This window comes from Manis javanica, chromosome 10, assembly GCF_040802235.1.
Source record: "Manis javanica isolate MJ-LG chromosome 10, MJ_LKY, whole genome shotgun sequence".
Lineage (NCBI taxonomy): Eukaryota > Metazoa > Chordata > Mammalia > Pholidota > Manidae > Manis > Manis javanica.
Window position 1 is genome coordinate 114,521,387 of NC_133165.1, and position 20,955 is coordinate 114,542,341.

Sequence of the window (20,955 nt, forward strand, 5' to 3'; positions counted from 1 at the left end):
AGTAACCCTCATGTCTATCTTCAGTCAATAAGACTTCCTCACCCAGCTAATAACAGCAGGTGACTTTCTGCCGGGCCGGATGGACGGGTGCAAACCGGGGGCTCACCTTTCCCTCGGCTCCCCTCCGCCACCATGCCAGAGCTCCTGAAGGTCTTTTCGTGTTTGTTGCCATTTGGATTCCATCTGTGAAGTGCTTCCTGGTGTCATCCTCTTTTCTTCTTCTGGAAATTGGGTTGTTTATTCCCTTTCCATCAGTTTGTGCGTGCACTCTGTATATTAAATACATGCTTTACTTGTGTTCTCGGTGTTTGAATCTCTTGTTCACGTTCTGTCTTTGTGTTGTCTTTGGTCATACCAAAATTATTGTTGTTTTGCTTATCATCTCTTCTATAGCTACCAGATGTCTGGTCTTGGTCAGGAACATTTCCCTACATTGAGAATGTTTACGTAACCCTTTTGAATTTCTTGCTGAATTTTTATGGTTTTATTTAAGTCTTATGTAAAGTTTGTTTTCACATAGGGGGAAAATAGGGGTCCAATTTTATTTTCTTCTGGATGGATAGCCAGTCGTGCCAGTATCATTTGTAAAAATGCGTGGTTTAGTGAAATAATAATAATTATGTATTAATGAATAATTCCCCGCTGTATTGAAACACTACTTTAGTTATACTTGATTATTATACATACTTACATATACTTCCGGGTCTTAATCGGTGTGTTTATTCTTATGCCAACAGCTTATTGATTTAGTCACAGGGTTTTTATAGTATGTTTTCATTTGGGAGTTTTAGGGAGACAATATATAACACTATCCTTGGGATGAAATAAAAGAGTGCCTCTTTTATCTCTCTAGTTCCCAGTGGCATTCACCTTGGGAGGTTCTGTGCTGAAACTGTGCAAACATAAGATGAAAGAAGTTGGATCCCTGAGTCCCTTTGTGGAGAAGAGCCTCCCCGAAGCACGGTCTGATTGCATCCTCTTTGCCTGAGCAGTAAATACCCTTTATTTTTTTTGACCTCAGCGTAACCTATCCTTTCCCAACTAGCAATTCATGTTGCTGCACCAAAAAGCTCAAATATACAGCATTAGCTTAGTGGCTGGGGGTCAGTGCCAAGGAAATCAATACTGGAGGTGGAGTGGGGGCGGCTGGTGGAGGTAACAGCAGTCCAGGTTACAAGTGGTAACATGTTTACATAAATCAGTCTGCATTCATTTATAGCCTGTTGATCTAGCAACACTAAAGCAGGATATTTTAAGTGTGTCTTGGCTGTTGACTATGTTCAACAAAGCCTTGCAAGAAAGAAATGACCTCAGGAAGGAAGTGGCTGGTTTGTGAGCAGAAATAAAAGAATAGAGAAATTCCAGATATTTGGGGCTTAGCACAGTTGAAAAGCCAAAAATAACTGGATAGGGGATTAAGAAAGCCATTGAACAACAAAGGTCAAACTACCCCAGGGCAAAAAGCAAATTTAAAAGGTCCAGATAGACTCAAAGTAGCTGCCATTATATTGCAAGTGAAACTTGGGGGCAAAGAAGGCAACTCAGTAAAGTTGAGCTGTGTATCTAAGAAAGAACTTTGGGATTGAGGTATGGAATATGGAACTCGCTGGAAACAAATAAATCAGAAGCTCATTAAGTTTTTAAGGAAGTGTATTGTGAAAGAAACCCAAAGCTCGGACTAAAATAAGGTTTTGACTGTTTTTGACTTTAAGCAAGCCTTGGGTCCGCGTCTTCCATGGGCAGACAGCAGCCAGGAGTTTCACAGCCCCCAAGCGTGCTGTATTCTCCCATGTCCATTCAGATGGGGCCAGGAGGGCGGATGGAATGACACGGTCAAGGGCCAGGAAGAAAAATGAACAAGGACTTCTTCCCAGAAGATCTTAATCAAGAAACCCTGGCCACCCCAGGGTAGGGACTCTGTCCACATCTACCTGGCAAGGGTTCCAGAATCGCTGCAGAGCCGTGACCTCCCCGTGTCTTTGTCGTTCCCTTTTCCACATGGACGTGTTTGTGGCAGGTGCCCTGACCCTGCTTCACCACTGAAGGTTGGGTCTCTAGAGAAGACTGACAATATCTCTTCCAGTCTGTAGGTCTTCTGCCCAGACCAAGAGAAGGTAGGTCCAGACCGTCTGGAGAGCTCTGTGCAGCTTGCTTGCTCAGAGATCTAAGATGTCAAGCAGAGTTCAATGATCCATGGCAGCTGGATTGTCCCTCTTGAGCAGCTGTGAGCACGCTCACATAGGAAAAAGGGTGACTTGAACATTTGGGGGCCACAGAAGACTGCTCTTTCTAGTTCCCTGCTAGTTAGGTGGGGCCCTGTGACTGCTTCCAGCCAATGAAGTGGCACCTATGGTTTCCAGCCCAAAGTGCTGAATTGCTGCTGAGGTCCCCTCACATTCTGTCTTTTCCTGGCCCTGGTGACCCTGGAGGCCACCAGATGAGATGATGGTGAACAGGACAGAGGGGACGTGGATCCCAGAATGGTTATGGAAGAGGATTCCTATTGGACCACATTAGATTTTGTTTCAATGATACATATTTTTTATGCTTAGCCACTGGTTCAGCCTAAATTAGATTCATTTGGATTTTCCACCTATACAGTCACATCATCTTGAAAGGTGACATTTTGATTTCTTGCATTTCAGCCCTCACACCTTCTACTCATTATCTTGCCGTACACTGCTGCCCGGGGTTCGCGGCCGGCGCTGGACGGAAGTGGTGATAGCAGGGGTCATGGGCTTGTTGTGATCTGAGGGGAACGCTTTCAATACTTCAAGCATTCATACTTGCAAGATGTTTTCTGTAAGTTGTTCATGAGTATCTATTACCTGTTTTATGAAAGTTCCTTTGTATTCCTAGCGTGTCTATCATATTTAAACTTGAATGGTGTTGAATTTTATATTGTTCTCTGTGTCTATTGAAATGATCCTATGTTTTTCTTTTTAATATGCTAATGCTGTGGATTATATTTATTTGTTTTCTGATGGTAAGCCAACCCGACATTTCTGGGATGTGCCTAATTAGGTGATACTGGTACCATGTGCTGTATTTTGACTCTCTGTTGACAACTGAGTCTCACTTTGGCCAGGTTTTGGTATCAGGGTTATTATGGCCTCATAAAATGAGCTAAGACCATTTTATACTCTTTTTTTCCATCTTATATATATATTTTTATTTTCTGGAATGGGTTGTGTAAGATGGGCATTATTTCTTCCTTAAATGTTTAGTTGAATTTACAGGGCCTGGAATTTTCTTAGCGGGAAAGATAGGCTTATGGTTGCAAGTTATTTAGTGGTTGGAGGGTTCTTCAGAATTGTATTTTTCTAATATCAGTTTTGGGAACTTAGTTTTTTTAAGAAAATTATCCATTTCTTTTCAATTTTCAAATATTCTGGATACATATCTTCACAACAGTCTCAAATCCTTTTTTATATGTTCTGGGTGTAGAGTGGTATCTTCTTTTTAATCCCCGGTATTGGGAATTTGTATCTCTCTTTATTCTTCATGAGTTTGCCCAGAATTTATCAACTTAATTATTAATTTTTTTCCAAAGAACTAGAGCTTGGCTTTGCTGATTCTGTTTTGTTTATTTTCTTTTCATTAGTTTTGCATTATCTTTGCTGTTCTTTTCCTTTCACTTGGTGTTTATTTGACTATCCTGTTTTTAATTTGTGAGAAGAATGGCTAAATCATTAGCCATTTACAGTCAGTTAAACCAGTATATCAATCTGAAGAGAATTGACATTATTACTACATTATCCTTCAATCCATGAACACTATGTCTCTTCGTTCATTTAGGTTTTCTCTCATTTCTTTACCAATATGTGCTCTTGAGCTTAAATTTCCTCTGAAGCACTAAAATACCTCTATCACATGGGTTTTAATACGTATCATTTCCTTTGTGCTCAAATTGTTTCTCATTTCCATTATGATTTCTTCTTTGACCTTAGTCTATTTATGTGCCTTATTTTCTGAACAAGTGGGAACTGTCTGGTTATCTCTTTTCCTTCACAGATTTCCATCTTCATGGCATTGTGGTCAAATAATGTCCTTTCAAGTTAGTGGAAAGTTAATTATTCAGTAGAAGGTAACTTCTCATAAAGGTTCTGTGTCTGCTTGAAAAACAATTTTTATAGTTTATTGGAGGCATTGTTTGTATATGCCCATATAGTAGATTTCTTAATCCTATTCAATTCTTCCAAACACTTCCTGGCTTTTCATCCATTCACTCCACCTGTTACAAGGAGAGGTGTGTTCAAATCTCCCACCGTGACTTTAGTTTTGGAGATCTCAGGGCCTCTGCTAGTGCACAGAAACACAATTGGTTTCTGTATGCTGATCTTGTACCCTGTGAGCTTAGGATTCTGGTTCTGGGAGTCTTTTTGAAAGTCTTTTATTTGGTAGACAATCACGTCCTCTGCAAACAGGGGCGGTTTTAAGTCTTCCTTTCACATCTGTGTGCCCTTCATTTCCTTCTATCGCCTCATTCACCCCGGTCAGGATCCAGCACCATCCTGAATACAAATGACGACACCTGACACTGTCGCCCTGTTCCCTGTCTCATCTGCTTTTAAACCCCGGCATTTAATTTGGGTTATTATACTTTTCATTTCTGCAGCTTCCAATTGGCTCTTTAAAATTCTTCTCTTCTTACAGTTTTCAGTTTTCAGACGTAACTTCATTCACTGAGCGCTCTTCCTGTGATCCGTGGGTCTTATTCCTGTTACCGCTTTGTGGGCCTGGTTATCTCTGATGACTTACCGGACAGAATATACATGACAATTGTTTGTAGGAATATTTTGATGCCTCGGATGATGGAACCTGCCTGGAGGAAGACACGCACGTATGGTGCGGTCAGTTGCCTGGGAGCGCTAGCTGTCTGGATCCCCTTAATCCCATCCCAGGGATTGAATGTTTCTGCGTCCCCAGGTAAAGTGAAACTGCAGGTGCCTGGTACATCCTATGGCCCAGGCTTTGGGGACCCAACCGAAAGGGAGGGGCTACAATCCTTCCCTCCAGCAGTCTTAGACTCCACCCACTGCCCCTGGCTGGCCACGCCGGAAAACCACACCCAGCCTCCCCTCAGAATCAACAGGTCCCCAAGTGCCACCTCCCCCTCCTCCCCCGTGGGAGAGTTTGTCCCCTCCCAGACCTGGAACTCAGTTCTTCACGACCTTGTTGTGAAGTCATAATCCCTCCAGTCGTTTTTTAAAAACGTGTGGCCCAGTGTTGCCAGCTGTTCTCAGGGGTGGGGGACAGTCTGGAGTCCCAGCCGGCCACCCCTGGCTTTCAGAGGCACACAGCATGGTCCGGGGGGTCCTGGCAGCAGATGCTGTCAGAGGGGGAGCGTTGCGCTGCTGGAGAGAGGGGGCCTTGCAAGGGGCAAGGGAGGATGGCATCTAGAGGTATGGCTCAGTGTGGATGGGAGCCTGGATGCTTCATTTTGTGGGTTGCTCTGTGCCCACAAAGAGTGAGGGCAGTGACCCCTCAGGACCCCTGGGCCTGCCACGGTGTTGTGGCAGGCGGCGCCTGCTTCCTGCAGACATTTCTTTCTTTGGGGGAGCTAGTGTTAGTCCAGTATGGCACACGGGCCGAGCTTCCTCAGCAGGGCAGAGCCGCTGGGTACCCATGGCTCAGGACCGGAGCAGGGGAAGGGCCTGAAGGCAGAGCCAGGTCAGGGTCCCCAGCAAACAGGGTGGAGGCTGGCCCTGCTCACTTCACCCACCATGGCCAACAGCCTCCAGCTTACCAAGGCCTCCAGTTTACTAAGGCCTGCCCTGAGCGCATCTTTCCATGCATGCATCCTGCTTTTCCATAAGACAGAGCCGATATTGTCTCTCCTTTGTCCCGGGCCTGCCCATGGCTCTCACTTGCCCATAAGATAGAGTCTGTGACATTTCTCCAGGCACCGAGACCCTGAGGATCTGGTGCCGACCGCTCCGCCTTCCTATGTGCGCTCACCCACCACAGGCGACACCGCCTTACACAAGCCCCTGCCCCCAGCATGAGGGGCCCCCTGGGAGAGAGAGGGCATAGGCTTTGTTCAGGAGAGTTACTCTCTCCCCTCCCCAGAGCCAGGCTCGGGATGGTGTGTGCATGTGTTTCTGAGTGTGAGTGTGTGTGTCCTGTGTGTGCAAGCAGCTGTGTCCTGGCCTGCTCCCCGCTGCACTCCAGACGGCTCCTAGGCTGGGACTGCTGGCCCTGGTCCTCCGCCTGCCCCAACAGAGCGACATTTAGCCTGAGTGCAGGTTCCCTCGAGCTCCTTCTGAAATATTAAAGCAAATCTGAATGCAGGGAACAGTTGACATAACACTCCTTTATTAAAACATAGGGACATCTTTATAAAAACTACTGTATATAAAGACAAAAGCAGTGCAACAGCGTCAGTGTAAAACACATTATTATAATCATTACATTATATTATCATTATTATTAGGAATATTATTGGTTTTTGGTTTTCCCAGTTATCAGCTCCCAGTGAGACCCTGTGCCTGCGCAGGTGAAGTTGGGGCTTATAGGAGAGAGGAAACATCCCTGGCCCTCCAGTAATGGCCTGCCTGTATCTGGCTGACCCCGGGAAGGACACACGGACTGGGGGTGGGCGTTCTGCCTTGTCAGGGTGGCTGAGCCCCTCACCCCAGGAGGCCCCACTTAGTTATTGCACTCCACCCAGACTGTTTGCTTCTTTGTGGCATATCTCACCAGCTTTCACACAGAAAATGGGGGAAGAAACAGAAAGAAATTGCACATGAGAAACAAGTGAGGCTCTGAGAGGACATTCTCTCGGGTCAGTTTGGTTCAGGTTGTGGCCTCACCGGGGCCCACCTGGCCATGCAATCTGCGCCCTTCGACCATGTGCAGGGGGCTCCTCCCCAGGCTCATCTGACACTGGCGGGATCCTGTGTGTTCTGGAGGGTGGTTTAGGGAGATTCACAGGGCGCCTCCTTGCACAAGCCCAGTCTGTAGAAATGGTGCCCCTGGAGTGCATTGCTGCTTATGTGACAGCGTTGTGAATGCGGCTCCCTTGAGGTGGACACCTTGGTCGTCCCAAATTTCAGCCCACTGAGGGCAAATAGGTCAGGGCTTTGATGCGATGATAGGAGTACAGGGTGACTCCTGGTCAAAGCTGCTCATTCACCAAGCACTGATCTAGCACCAACTGTCTGGCAGCGTCTGAGACTGCAAACTTGGGGGTGGGGAAACGATGCCACTTCCAAGGTCACTCTCATGGGTGGGATAGGTAAGTGTTCCTTGTTCGCTTTGTGGATCTAGCATTCCTAACTGCTAGGCACAACTAGCTATTTCGCAGGTGACCCCAGCCTCTCCCAAGGACCTCTCTGTCTTTGGCAGGAACTGCTGCCAGATGGACAGTGGGTAGGAAGCTGGATAAATACTTGTTGAATAGATGAATGAATGCATGCACAAACAAAAGGAGCTTCTAGGATCTTCTATCTCACCTGACTGCCCATCTTCAACTTTTGAGTTTTTCAGGCCACGGACCCCAAAGTTGCACACGTTCATGAAACCGCCATCTGGTGCCATGTTTGTGCTGCAAGGGTGGGGAGCCTCCGTGCGTCGGCCACGCACACAGGTGTGCAGGGTTTGTTTTTCTGGCGGGCACAGGGCACCGCCTCCACCTGGCGATGTGCTCCTGGGCTACAGGCAGCTGTGATCATGGTGTCACCCACTTGTTGGTGGCTGGCTGCCTCTCCGGGGCTGCCTCTACTATTCCAACCCGATTTCCATAGCAGATGACAGGAGGGCCCCACAGACATGGATGGAATGACAGGGGTGCCCCTCAACACTGACAAGGAATGCCCCGAGTAACTCCACTCAGAGCTGTTATGTAGATCTGGGTCAATGAGGACAAATTGCAAAGTCACTTCTGAAGGCCACCCATGGCATGACTCTTCTTGTCGGTGGGGCCCAATCAGCCAAATTGAAAAAATTAAACCAATAAATTTTTTCAAAGTTGGTAAATGAGAAACCTGTCTTTTTTCATGGCACATCTAGCAGACACAGCAAATGGGGTGTCAGCTGAGCCAGGGGTCAGGGCCCGGGCGGCGACAGTGGGCTGCAGGGACAGTAGAGGGCCCGGATCCTGACCTGGTGTGGACAAGAGCCTGCCAGGTCTGCTGGGTGCCTGGGAGACAGTGCCGACCTGGCCACACGCAGAGTCTGGTGGTGACTGAAATGACCCACAGAGAGCTCTCCATCCCACGTGAGCTGGGACGTGTCTCTGTGCTAAAGTCTGTTATTGCCCGTTCCTGGCCATGTTTTCCCTGATACCCCCAAGGCCTTCCCTCCAGTCCTAAGGCCAAATTTGCCTACAGGTTTTTTCCAATGATGAGGGGAAATACCACCCACCTTAGCTGGCTGCCTACCTGCTCTTTTGCGGAAGCATCAGAGACAACAAGGGAGAATGGGTCCACCCGCAGACTCACGCGTGTGCACATGTGCATGAGTATGTGTGTGCATTTGTGTGCGCATAGGTGCCTGTGTGCACACGTGCACGTGTGTGTGTGTTTTCAGTTAAGGCCTGTTTCATGTTGGTCCTAATCAGCATCAAATCTTCACCTGGCAGCTGGCAGCTCCTGGCACGTCTGCACGAGCAGACGCAGGGCAATTTCAGAGGTTAAGGTGAGGGCAGAGAGGCCCGGGTGCTACCAGGTATTGGTTCTCGATAGAGATTCCGAAACACACAACACTCACACCATACATGAATGAGAAGGAAAGCATAAAACTGCTCATTAATAACACACAGTTCCCAGTGGGAAAAAGTCCTTACAAACACAGCGAATTAGTCACACAAACCAGCGTCAAATACAAATTCCTCAGTGGGTCTGATGTTATCATCTATCTCTTCTTTTGTTTTTCTTTTTGTATGAATATTACTGTTATTTTTACAAATTACACGGTGATAGCCAGAAGCTCACAGTAAAAAGTAAACATCGGCAGCTTGAAAAATCAAGTTCAGGAGTCACTAGAAAATGCTAATTCTGTAAATCTCTACTTGAACTTGTCACTTCCCGGCAACTTATTCTCGGGGACACTCTACTAATTGGCACATCTGCCTGCCACAGTGGGATAGGGACACATTTTTGTTGGGATGACCCTGGGGTTCTGCAGGGTTTTGGGGAGCCCTTGACACTGGGAAGGACTTAATGGCGTACATGTGCCACTGAACACATAGGCCGAGCCTTCCACTCAGGTCACACCCACGTGCCCTGAACTCACCCCCTCAACTACTCTGTGATGCAGTGGCTGCCGCGACCTGCCTCCCACACCCACACACCTCAGAGGTGAGACGCTGAGGCTCAGAGAGGGGAAGCATTTTCCAAGGCCACCAGCTGGGAGGACGGGGCTCTGCGCTCCGTGTCTGTGTGGTCTGCACTACAGGCGGCCTCACATTGCTCTGCTACGTCTGCTGAGCAACACGTGTGAGCGGCTGCAAGAGCATCACCTAGAACCATGGGAAGCCAGAGATGCAAGCCCCCTAAAAGCCTGGTTTGACTCCTTCCTCCTACCAAGGGGGAAACTGGAGATGGGGAGGGCAGGGGCTTGTCTGAGGTCACACTGCTCATGGTGCAGAGCTGATGTCAGAATCGGGTCTTCTGCCCACCTCCCGTCCCCATGCCCGTGGGCTCAGGTTCCTCTGACGCCGAGGCTCCGCACGTGGGATGCAGGTGTGAGCCGTTCCAGCTGGGCTGACCAGCTGTTGAGCACTGGTCCACGGCACTCACTGCTCCACATGGACAAGGCCCTGGGCATGTTCTGGATGACTCGGCATCCAGGGGAAAGGAAGGAAGACATGTCTGTCTGTTATCAAGGCCCCAAGTGAAGGTTCTCCTGCTTTACCTTTGCCAAGCTATATGCCGGGCACTGGCAGCACTGTCTGCAGGAGACAGGACTGAAGGACCCCTGTCTTCCACAGCCTGCCAGTCTGGACTTGGGCAAGCCGCCTGACTCACCTGAGCCTCAGTTTCCTAGTCAGTGAAATGAGGAGAGTCCTTTCTCTATGGGGCTGTTGAGAGGATGAAACACCAGGTAGTATGGAAATTGCTCTATGCCCTAGAAAGTTCTCTGCTTTATCAAAGGGTGGGCTGGGCTGTTGTGTTTGTGACCTTACAGCGACCAGAGTGAGGCACAGAGCCTGGACTCTCTCGCCTTCAGCCCCTTCTGCCTTCCTGCTGGGTCGTTTTGGAGGTTTTTCTTTTGGCTCCTTGAAACCACCAAGCCTACGGCTGCCCTAGGACCTTTGCATTAGCTGTTTCTCTGCGTGGAATCCTTTCCCCTGTCCAGTGCCCATGGGTGGCTCCTGCTTGTCACTCAGATCCTGGCTTACCCATTACCTGCTCAGAAAGGCCCTCCCACACCGCAAGCTCAACAAAACCCTCAGCAGCACACTGCTCTGATGAGTGGTCAGCGGAGTGCTGACCACTGCTGCTGTCTTTCTTATTCCCTGCTTACTCCTTTGCTGTCCTCTCCCCCAGCTGGAAGACCAGCCCCGCGAGAAGGGGTCTGCCTGCTCGCTGAGTGCCTGAGTGCAAGGACACTGGTCTATCTAAGTGGTGGGTGGGGATCAGAGGGATGTGAGTTTTTGAATCGGGGCTCCCCAAGCTAAGAGCTGGGGAGGTTTGGTATCGGGGACATCAGTGGGAGGAGTGTGTCTGCACTGGCAGCAGGTCCTTGGGGGTTTCTGTGATCACCCGGGGCAGTGCCCTGCTGTGTGTGTGCCCTGCACAGCAGGGCGGGTGGCAGCAGTGAGCTCTATGGACAGATGGTACAGGAAGCCAGTTCTGTGTGGAAGCCCATCTTAAGGTGGAAGGGTTTCTAGAACCTTCCTGAGTGTCCATAGCCCTTGGCACCCTCTCCAGCAAAGATGCGTGTATCTCTCCCCAGATGGCAGCTGCCCTGAGGCAGGGATGAAGCCTGCCTGACTCATATCTACTCCCCATCTCTGCCCAGTACAAGGCCTGGCACACACCAGGTGTTTAACCAGAATGTGCTGCACAAATAAGGGCTCTAGGGCAATGATGGCGGAGAACTCGAGGCAACGGCCAGTCCCTCGGCAATGGCCGAGAAGCCACTGGGGAGATGTTCCAGGGACTTGCTGGGGCCGCCCTGGGCTGGGAGCTTGGACATTGGGCTCCTGCACCCCTGAGCTCAGGCAGAAGGCTGGTCTCCTCCTGGCTGTGTGACCCTGGGCACCTTCCCCACTCTGAGTTATTTCTGCAGGGAATTCATACCCCCTTCTAGGTGGGGAGAGAGCGTGTGATGAAAACACCCAACCTAGTTCCTGCCCCATGGACAGCCCAACACATGTCTCTTATTGTTACTGCTGTTATAGGAACAAATGAACCCTCACTGGCTTTTTCGAATCCCCGGTGTCCCCCGAGCCACAGTGGGGCTGTGCCCTATGCTCACCAACTCCATCCGGTTCACAGCTGCCTGCTGCAGCAAGACCCTTGAGCCTGGGATGCTGGAGAGGAACCCCACCACATGGTGACCTGTGCCTGTCAGAGAACTTGGGGGCCCCAATAAAAACCAAACAAAAAGAACACCCCCAGATCACACACATGCACGCACATGTGTGCGTGTGCATACACACACACACACACACACACACACACACACACACACACACATCCAATATTCTGACACAGGCCCACAGGCCACTACTGGAGGGAGTGGAGGCAAGGGAACCACGAGTACAAAGCCCAGGCCTAAATCTTTCCAGCTTGAATCAGCCAGAGCTGCTTTGCATTGGCCACCCTGAGTCCGCAATGGAGTCACCTCTCAGAAGCCACCAGCCCAAATGGGACTATTGCTTGCGGATGAGTGGCTCAGAATCCCCTCTCCTGCAACCCCCCAATTCCCACCCCTGAGTTTGCTCCAAATTTTAGAAGTCCACGGAAGGGGGCTTCGGGCAGAAGGGGCATTTCCTCCTCTGCCACGGCCGCAGCTGCCTCGGTTCTCCCTGGTGTCTCTGTGGAAGTTGCTCTTCTCGGAGGCTGCTCTAGGTGCTTCGGGTCTCACCTCCCCCATCCTGAGGCACAGCAAAAGGGTTTTCTGGGGAAGCAGAAGGAAACAGAATATCACATGGCGTCTCCCCCATGAGGATACCCTAGGGGTATTTCTCTCAAGCCTCAGTGCCAGGAAAAACCAGGTTTTCTCTGACTACATGATCTGTCTTTGTCTTCTGGATATTCAGAACCATTCAACTTTAAAAATAAAAACAACATGAGTACACTGGCCATCACTGGTTCCAAATAGCATAGCGCTCCTGGCCCATGCAATCAGGCAAGGAAAAAACAGTATTAAGAGTGGAATACAAAAAAACCAACTTACGATTATTGGCAGATAATGTCCTTAGAGAACCCAAGAGAATTGATAGGTTAATTATTAGAACAGAGAGTGCAGATATAATATAATTTTCAATCTGTGACTCATCAGATCAACTTAGAAAAACCAACAGCATTCGCCTACCTCAAAATTAGTAGGGTGATTATATGTCTTCTCTTGGGACAGTTACAGTTAACACCTGTTGCTCTGACATAACACACTAAATTAATTTTTAATATTGTTCCCCTGTCATGCTCAAAAGTTTGCAAATTTGGATGATAAACTATATGGTCACTCCTGTTATAACAAACTAGAAAATATTAAGAACAGATGCTATTCACAATGATAATGAAACTGTTATAATGAAAATCACACCCATGGATATGATCATATCATACAAAGCCATGGAGGGAAAACCAGGTAGTCCTGGCACAGGGACAGGCCAGCCCAGTGGAGCAGGATTACGAGTGTAGACACTGGCCCATGGGGGTGCTTACAGTTTTGATTGGCAGCATCAAGTTGCCTGTATCCTTTCTCTTCTCAAAGTCACCCCCAAACAAGGGCAATGAAAAACAGAAATACAAGCTCTACCTGCGGCACGCACTGTGAATCTCCTCTCCTACATCCATTCATAGGAGCGATAATAGCCTAGTCACCAACAGTCACCTTCCCAGACTCCCTTGAAAATGGGGGTGGCCACATGACCCAGTCCAGCCAATGCTGTGTAAGTGGAAGTCTACTGAGAGGGGGACATGAACACAGATAAGAACATGGGGATGAAGGAATCTCACAAAGGTGAGTGGAATGAAAAGCAGGGAACAACCTGGTTCTTGTTGTGGCCACTGACTGCCCACCTCCACACCAGTGCAGCTGGGTCTCTGCTCTTTGCATCTGATTACAGCTCTGAACTGATAAGCCATCACCACCAAGTTCCAGTATATGTTTGAGGGGCAGAAGGGAAGTTGAGGGAAGGGCTCTGACAAGGCCAGCACGGTCCATCTCTCCAGAGGGAGTGATATTCCACAAGGCAGAGCCAAGCCCCTGCTCTGAATCAATGGGACTGTGTGTGTGGGCTCAGGGTGAGGGATGCCCTGGAACCTTCTCATCTACTTCACAGAACAAAGCCCAGTCCAGTGACCCCCCCATTGCCTGCTTTATCCAGCTTCATAGCACATATCTCTATCCAGCACACCGCATAGTGTTTTTATTGGCTTAGTTTATTGCTTGTCTCCTCAAATAGAAAGTAAGCTATAAGAGGGCCAAGGTGTTTGTGTGTCATGTTCATTGTTGTTTTCTCAGGGTCTAGACTAGTAACTGGCACACGGTAAGGGTCTAATAAATATTTTTTTTAAGAATGAATGGACCAAGAATTTAAAACCCAGGTGAACCATCTTACAAGTATAACATCAAAAGAAAAGCTTTTGGAACATATTTTTGAATGTTTTTAAATATAGTTCCCATGAGCCCTTCTTACATAAATTACTAGAGGACACACTTAGGATAACCAAAGTTAATAGAGTAAATCTGACAAGAGCTCTGGCAGTGAGAATCTATTTAGCTGTAGGACTGTGGCTGAAACAAATCTAAGAATTATGACAATTATAGAAAATGAAAGAATGAAAGAGAAACCAGAGAACTGGTATGAATAATAACAGAGAGGAGGTGTAGAGGTAAGAAGAAGAAAGGTAATACATGTAAGCTATGTCCTATTCATTTATAGCTGGGGTCTAAAGAATCATTTAGAGGTTTTAAGTAAAATCAGAGATACAAAGGTAAATGGAAAAAATTCACAAAATATAATGAACGAAATCATTTGGTGGGAGAGAGAGAAGAAGAGGGAAAGTAGAACTATTCTAATTTAGACACTATTTATAATAGGGAGAAAATGAACATTGTCTAAAGAAACAGGATTTAAGGGTATCACACTGCAGTATAATTATGAAGATAGCCACAGAATCAAAAACACAGCTTTCCAAATTGTCAGAAGACATATACACAAAAATAAAACAAAGGAAACAGACCATATGGCAAAAACTGACAAAAGCTATAAAATCAGAAAGCATACCATAAACTAGGATGAAAGAGCTAAGACCAGATGTATCTGCCCTATCAGTAAATGTTAATGAACCATACACACTTGCTTAAAAAGAACTCTCAGATCAGATTACCAAAAAAATCCACTGAAGATAGAATGAGTCAGTAAGGTTTAATATAAAAGAATGGGTAGATGATAAAAAAGTTCTGATGATGGTTGCACAACGTGAATGTCCTTTGTCCTTAATGCCACTGAACTGTACTTAAAAGTGGCTAAAGTGGTAAATTTTATATTATATGTTTCGCCACAATTTTAAAAACAAGGCATGGGCAGAAACATCACAAACAAATGCAAACCAAGAGAAACCAGGGGTCTTGATCTGCAAATCAGACAAAGATTAAGTCAGTACAAGAAATGCTGAATGAGAAAAAGAAGGGCAGGGTGTGGGAATCCAGGATCAGTCACCATGAGGACCTAAAAGTACTGAGTGTCTATGCACCAAATAACATAGCCTGAACATCGTAGCACAGGAACTGCTTTCACCTTTCTCAGTCCATTACAGATGAAGTTGTCAAAAACATAAATGAGGGTACAGGGAGCCGCATAACCTAATATATAATATGCAAATATTAATACATTAGCTAAATAATAATATAGTGTGCAGTGCATGTATTTATATTAAACAGAATCTACCTTCTGTTCAAATGGTCTTGAAAATACACACACAAGAAATGACTATCAGGACACAAAAAGTAAATTCCAAAAATTAGGAATTAGATAACATTTTCTGGTCACAACATAGTAGAACTTCAAATTATCAGCCACCAAACCACAAAACAAATCAAAGTCTACTACCAAGAAGTTTAAAAACTCTTTAACTCAAAGAAAAAGCAAAAATCAAAGTAGTCTCTGGACAATAATGAAAACAAAAGTATTACATTTCAGAACCTGTGGAATGCAGCGAAGGCAATGATCAGTTAAAAACTTATAGCTTTCAATACTGATACTAATAAACAAGACAACATGAATTAACTATGTAACTCAAAAAGTTAGAAAAGAAAGGAAAAATAAACCCAAGGAAGGCATAGGGAAGCAATTGACAAATTAAAACTAAAATAAAGTTAAAAAGTCAATGGGAGGAACAAGTAAAGAAATCCAATTTCTAGTTCTTTGAAAAACAATGAAACATGAACTGTTGGTGAATCTGATCGAGCAGGAGGATGCAAGCACTCGGAAGTTATCTGTATTTTTGCTTTCCAATCCCTCTTCTCCACTGTTGCTTGGCTCCTCAGACAGGCTTTTCCCCAACTCATCTGCTGAGTTTACCCTTGCCAAGGTCACCCAAGACTTCCGTGTTGCTGAATCCAGTGGCTGAGTCGTGGTCCACCCTGCACTTGTCCTCTCGGTAGCACCGACACAGGGGATCACTCGTCCTGCTTCTGGGCACTCCAGACCCTTTCCTGCTTCTCCTGCTTCTCTGGCTGCTGCTTCTCAGGACCCTCTGAGGGTCCCTTCTTATCCTCCCGGTCTTCTCTCCTCCTCTCCACCTCAGCTCATTCCTGAGGAGCTCATCTCCTCCCAAGGATGTAACACACTCCATGCATTGATAAATCTCCAGCCACAAGATTTCACACTCTCTCCAAACTGTCTACCTGACATCATCAACTGGATATTTCCTGAACACTTCAAACTTACTATGCTCAAAACTAAATTCTAGCTCTTCCTCCCCAAATCTGCTTTTCCCATAATTTTCCTGACCTCCGTAAACACAAATCCATCCTGCCAGTTACTCACATGCAGGTCCCAGAGTCACCTTGGGATCCTCTCTTTCTTTCACACCCACATCCAATCCACTGGCAGATCCCACTGGCCCTTCCTTCTGATATATCCGTACACCTTGCCCTACACTCCTTTGCTCCTAAACGGGATCCCAGCTATCAGGATTCTTGCCGTGGCCTCCTCAGTGGCCGACCCTTCCATCTAGTCTACACAGAGCAGCTACAGGGATCCTGGGAAGATCTGTGCCACTCCATGTCAATCCTCTGCTCAGCGCCCTTGATGGTTCACATCTCACCCAGACTATAAGCCTAAACTTGCCATCCTTTCTGATCAAATCCTGTGTCTTCTCTCTTTTGTTACTCCACTCCAACCATGGTGGCTCATTTTATGAGTCAGCTCAGCCAGCCACAGATATCTGGTCAAACGTGATTCTGGGTATGTCTGGGAGGGTGTTTCTGGATGACAGTCACATTTGAATTGGTAGACTGGGTGAAGCAGATGGTCCTTCCCAGTGTGGATGGGTTTCCTCCAATCTATTAAGGGCCTGAATGGAACCAAGGGACGCAGAATTCCTTCCCTGCCTGACTGTCTTTGGGGTGGGATCTCAGTCTTCTCCTGCCTTCAGGTGTGGACTTAGACTGGACTTCACCCCATCGGCTCTCCTGGTTCACAGGCCTGCGAACTCGGACGGGGGCTTAACCGGCTCCCTTGGTCTCCAGCCTGCCAACTGCAGATTTTGAGACTTCTTAGCCTCCAAAATTGCATGAGCCAATTCTTTATAGCCCAATCTCTCTCTATATCCATATCTATATCCATAACCATGTCCATGTCCATGTCCATTCCACTGGTTCTGTTTCTCTGGAGAACCCAGACTAATACACCACCTACACCATCCTGCTGCCATCTCTTCTCCGAGAAGAGCACGTGGCTTATTCCCTCATGACCTTCAAGTCACTTGCCCCTGAGACCCCCTCTGACCACCCCATTCACCTACTCTCCGTCTTAAACGCCATTCCTGCCCCCATATTGGTTTTCTCTCTAGAGCTTATCACCACCTAACAGTCCATATATTCTATGTGTTTTTTCAATTGTCTGTTCATAAAACTAGGACTTTAAAATTGGTTTTGGTACACTACCACATCCCCAGGGCCAATAATGATGTCATGCACACAGAGCAGGTGCTCAGTAAAGGTGAGGTGAGTGGACAAATAATGTGGGAAGAACAAGAGAGCCTAGCTACTCGACTCTGTCCGGATACATCAGGAAATCTTGATGAAATGGATGAATTTCCAATAAAACAGAAATTACCCAATGGATCCAGGGAGAGTCTAAACAGACCGGTGTCAAATCGCAAATCCAAAATCTAAAGTAAGAGAAAAGCGAGTTAAAGCCATCATGAGAAAGCTTTGCAAAGCACAGACATCAGGATCCTTCCACATCCTTTTACTCATCACATTGGCAAAGATCAAAATGGTTGAGGTTTGTTTGCTGGTTTGTGAGGGGAAGAAGCGTCTGTTTCGCTCCTGGTAGGAGGGTCACTGGGGCCATTTCTGGAAGGCAGTTACAGACGCACACCCTCTGACCCGGCAATCCACTTAGAATCCTACGAACATGTTCAGAAGGGGGAAACACGTGCAAGCGCAGTCTTGCAGCAGTGTGGGCGACGGCGGGAGATTCGGGTCAGTGACGCGTCCACCGGCAGGACACTGGTTGACAAGCCAAGGCTCCCCGTGCGGTGGAGAACGATGCAGACAGCAGAAAGGTCCGGGCTGCTGTCCAGGAGCCCAGTCTGTCGGCTGCCCCAGGGCGCCTTGCTCAGCCACCTCCCGTTCTCCAGTCTCCATGAAGAGTGCCGTTCTCAGGATTTGTGGCTTTAATATCATCTACATGCTGAGGCCTCGCCCGTGAACATGAGTCCCCAATACCTAACTGCCTCCTGGATATCTCCCGTGCATGCCTAGCAAGCATCTCGTTCTTAGCATGGCCACAAGCGAGCTCCCGAGCTTCCCTCTAAACCCACTCCTCCTTGGGCCTCTCCATCTTGGCTGACAGCCCCACCCTTCCAGCTGCTCAGATCAGAAGACGGAGCTGTCCCTACTCCTTTTCTCTCACACCCGCGTCCCGTTCCTCAGCCTGTCTCAACCACTCACAGTGAGAATCTCACCACTTCTCAGCACTCCCACCACTACTGCCGTCTGGTCTTGGCTGGAGTATTGCAGGGTTCTTGACTGACTTCTTTTCCTCCCCTCCCCACAGTGTATTCTTGACACAGGAGTCAGAGGCCTCTGCTTTTTTTTGTGTGCAAGTATAAATTAAATCTCTTCTGCTTGAAACCTGCTGATGGCTTCTCATCACCAAGGCCCTGGTGGTTCTCCCTGCTGGCTCCCTCAGCCCCGCCACCTTTCCGACATGGTCCCCTGTCATGCCTCCTTGTCGCTCCTTCCAGCCACAGGGGACTTTCCCCTCCAACTCTCCTGGGTGCACCTGCCTCAGGGCCTTTGCACTTGTTCTTCCCTTTGCCTGGATTGTTCTCCTAGGCACCCACGCATGGCCCATTTTCTCAGGACCCCAGGGCTTGGTGCAGATGGCTCCTCAGGGAGGCCTTCCTGACCTTCCTGTACCCCCAGGCCCTGCTGTCCTCACTGCCACCAGCTGATGTCCTGTCTCCTCCATTTGTGGACTGCCTGCCTTCCGACCAGCTCAGATGACCATGAGGGCAGGGCTTACCTGGTGTTGTATTTTCTGCTCAATCCCAGCCCTGAGAACTTGGGTGGGGGAAGCATGTAGTAGATGATTCAGACACCAGCCTTGGAGACCCCATCTGGAGGGGCAGACAGTGATACCAGGTGGGGGGTACATGCTGAGGCAGAGGGATCCCCAGGGGCTGGGGAAAGAGCAAAGGCAGAGGAAGTCCAGCTGGTTGCTTGGTCTTTGCTTGGCTTTCCCCGGGGACAGTAAGCTCACCACCTCACAGCTCACTGTCCTTTCAGCTGCTCAGTTAGCTGCAAAACTTGTGTAATGTGGGTCGAACCCCTCCCGTAGTTCATAGCCTGGCCCCCTGCTCTGGGTGGCCCCCTGAGATACAGTGTCCCTTCCCACTTGTCCTTGTTGTTCCAGGTTAATGTGGAAATGAGGCTCCCATTCTCTGAGTGGAGGCAGCATCTTCCCAAATGTGGCCGAGGCCTGCACACAGCTGTCCCTGCCTCTGGGCTCCACGTCCAGGCCAGTGTCTGCATTTCCCCAGAGGGACACTCTGGGGACCAAAGCTGCTCCACCTCTCCCTAGGGAGCCAGCTCTGTTTGGGACTGACAGGCAGGAAATCCAGGCTGGTGAAACCTGGGGGTGGGGGTGGGGGGGCCTTTGGGGAGGGGAGTGCTGAGGGCCTCTGTGGTACTGACAGGCTGGGCAGTGGGGATGTGGTGCTTATGTCATCATTTTTTATGCCTTATATATACACTTTGCTATATTCTTTTATATGAAATATTTGAAATATTGTATGAAATATACAAAATATTCATTTTTAATATGAAATATTTAAAAATCAATAATGTTCGAATATTCTGTCTATGGCTCCTTAGAGGGTTACGTTTTGATGCCCGAGCTGGGACTCTTATCACCAGAATTCTACTTCTGTTTTTGTGGCTTCCACTTCAAAGGATTTTCTTTCCAGAATGCCCAAACGTGCTCCCACACGCTGAGAACTCACTCTCCTTTCTCTGCTTGGCAAACTCCTACTCATCCTTCAAGACCCTGCTCACTGGGCATCCCTCCCATGCAGCTTGTCTGACTCCCATGGGCCTTGTGACAGTACCACCTGACACTGTGGAGCTGCTAGGGCAGTTAATGCAACTGGCCTCAGAGGCAAGCCGTGCCTAAACCACCAAGGGAGCTTCTGTCCTCGAATATAGGACTGCCGTCTGCCCTGTCTCCCACGTGATCACCAGCTCCTGACACTGAGAGCCCTGTGACCCACTCCTCATCCTAGGGTCACCCATCCTCCATCCTCCCAGATGCTTTGCCGGTGGCCCGGCCCCTCACTGCCAGACAGCTCCGTGGAGACCAGGCCCAGGGCCACCAGTGCTTCTGTCACTCAGTATCAATGTTGATGCCTCCCACCTGGGCCTCTGTAAGCCCTTCCAGGTGGCATCTTCTGCCACGCCTGGGCTGGGTGCTGGGAGCACAGATCCGCGTCAGGCCTACGCCCCACCCTTGAGGGCTCTGACTGTTTGGGAAGTCATGCCAAGACCCAAAACCCAGAGCGGCAGATCCACACCTCATCAGAAGGGGGTGCCTGGGTCCCAGGGGTCCCGGCCTTGGATGGGGTGGGCGTGGGGTCAGGAAAACTCTCAGGGAGTGAGGCGGAGCTGGGCCCCTTGGCCCAGTCAGACAGGAAGCTGCAGGAAGCCGCGGGAGGAGGGCAGAGCCTGAGCCAAGACCATTCAGAGGGCCCCGCGGACGCCACCAGATGCTCCTGGCAGGGTGAGTCTGGGGAGCTTCAGCTGCCAGCGAAGGCATTTGGATGCAATCCCAGGGCTCTGGGGAGCAGTCTTGGAAGATCCTTCTCAATTCTAATACAGGGGAGTCAGGGCTGATGTGTACCCGGTCTTCTGTGCTGGCGCCGTTGCAAGCACTTCCCACGTCTCTTAGCTTGTCTAACAATCCTATGGGGTGGGGCCGTTAGTACCCTCACTTACAGATGAGGAAACTGAGCCTCAGAGAGGCCCTGTAACTTGCCCAGGGTCACATATCCAGGGGGTGGTAGAGCCGGGAGTCCAGCCTCTGCTGCTAACCGCGGG

At 48.5% G+C, this 20,955-nt stretch overlaps 1 protein-coding gene across 4 annotated transcripts in view; it reads right to left on the reverse strand.

Moving 5' to 3' along the window:
* Positions 1-6,296: 6,296 nt before the first annotated feature.
* Positions 6,297-20,955, reverse strand: part of SHISAL1 (shisa like 1) — a 130,548-nt gene continuing 115,889 nt past the window's right edge. For all 4 annotated transcript variants that reach the window (XM_037006800.2, XM_017670210.3, XM_037006801.2 and 1 more), the window contains exon 5: positions 6,297-12,072. In XM_037006800.2, the coding sequence (XP_036862695.2) occupies position 12,072 (1 nt within the window). In that variant the 3' untranslated portion in view covers positions 6,297-12,071. The remainder of the gene's footprint in view (positions 12,073-20,955) is intronic.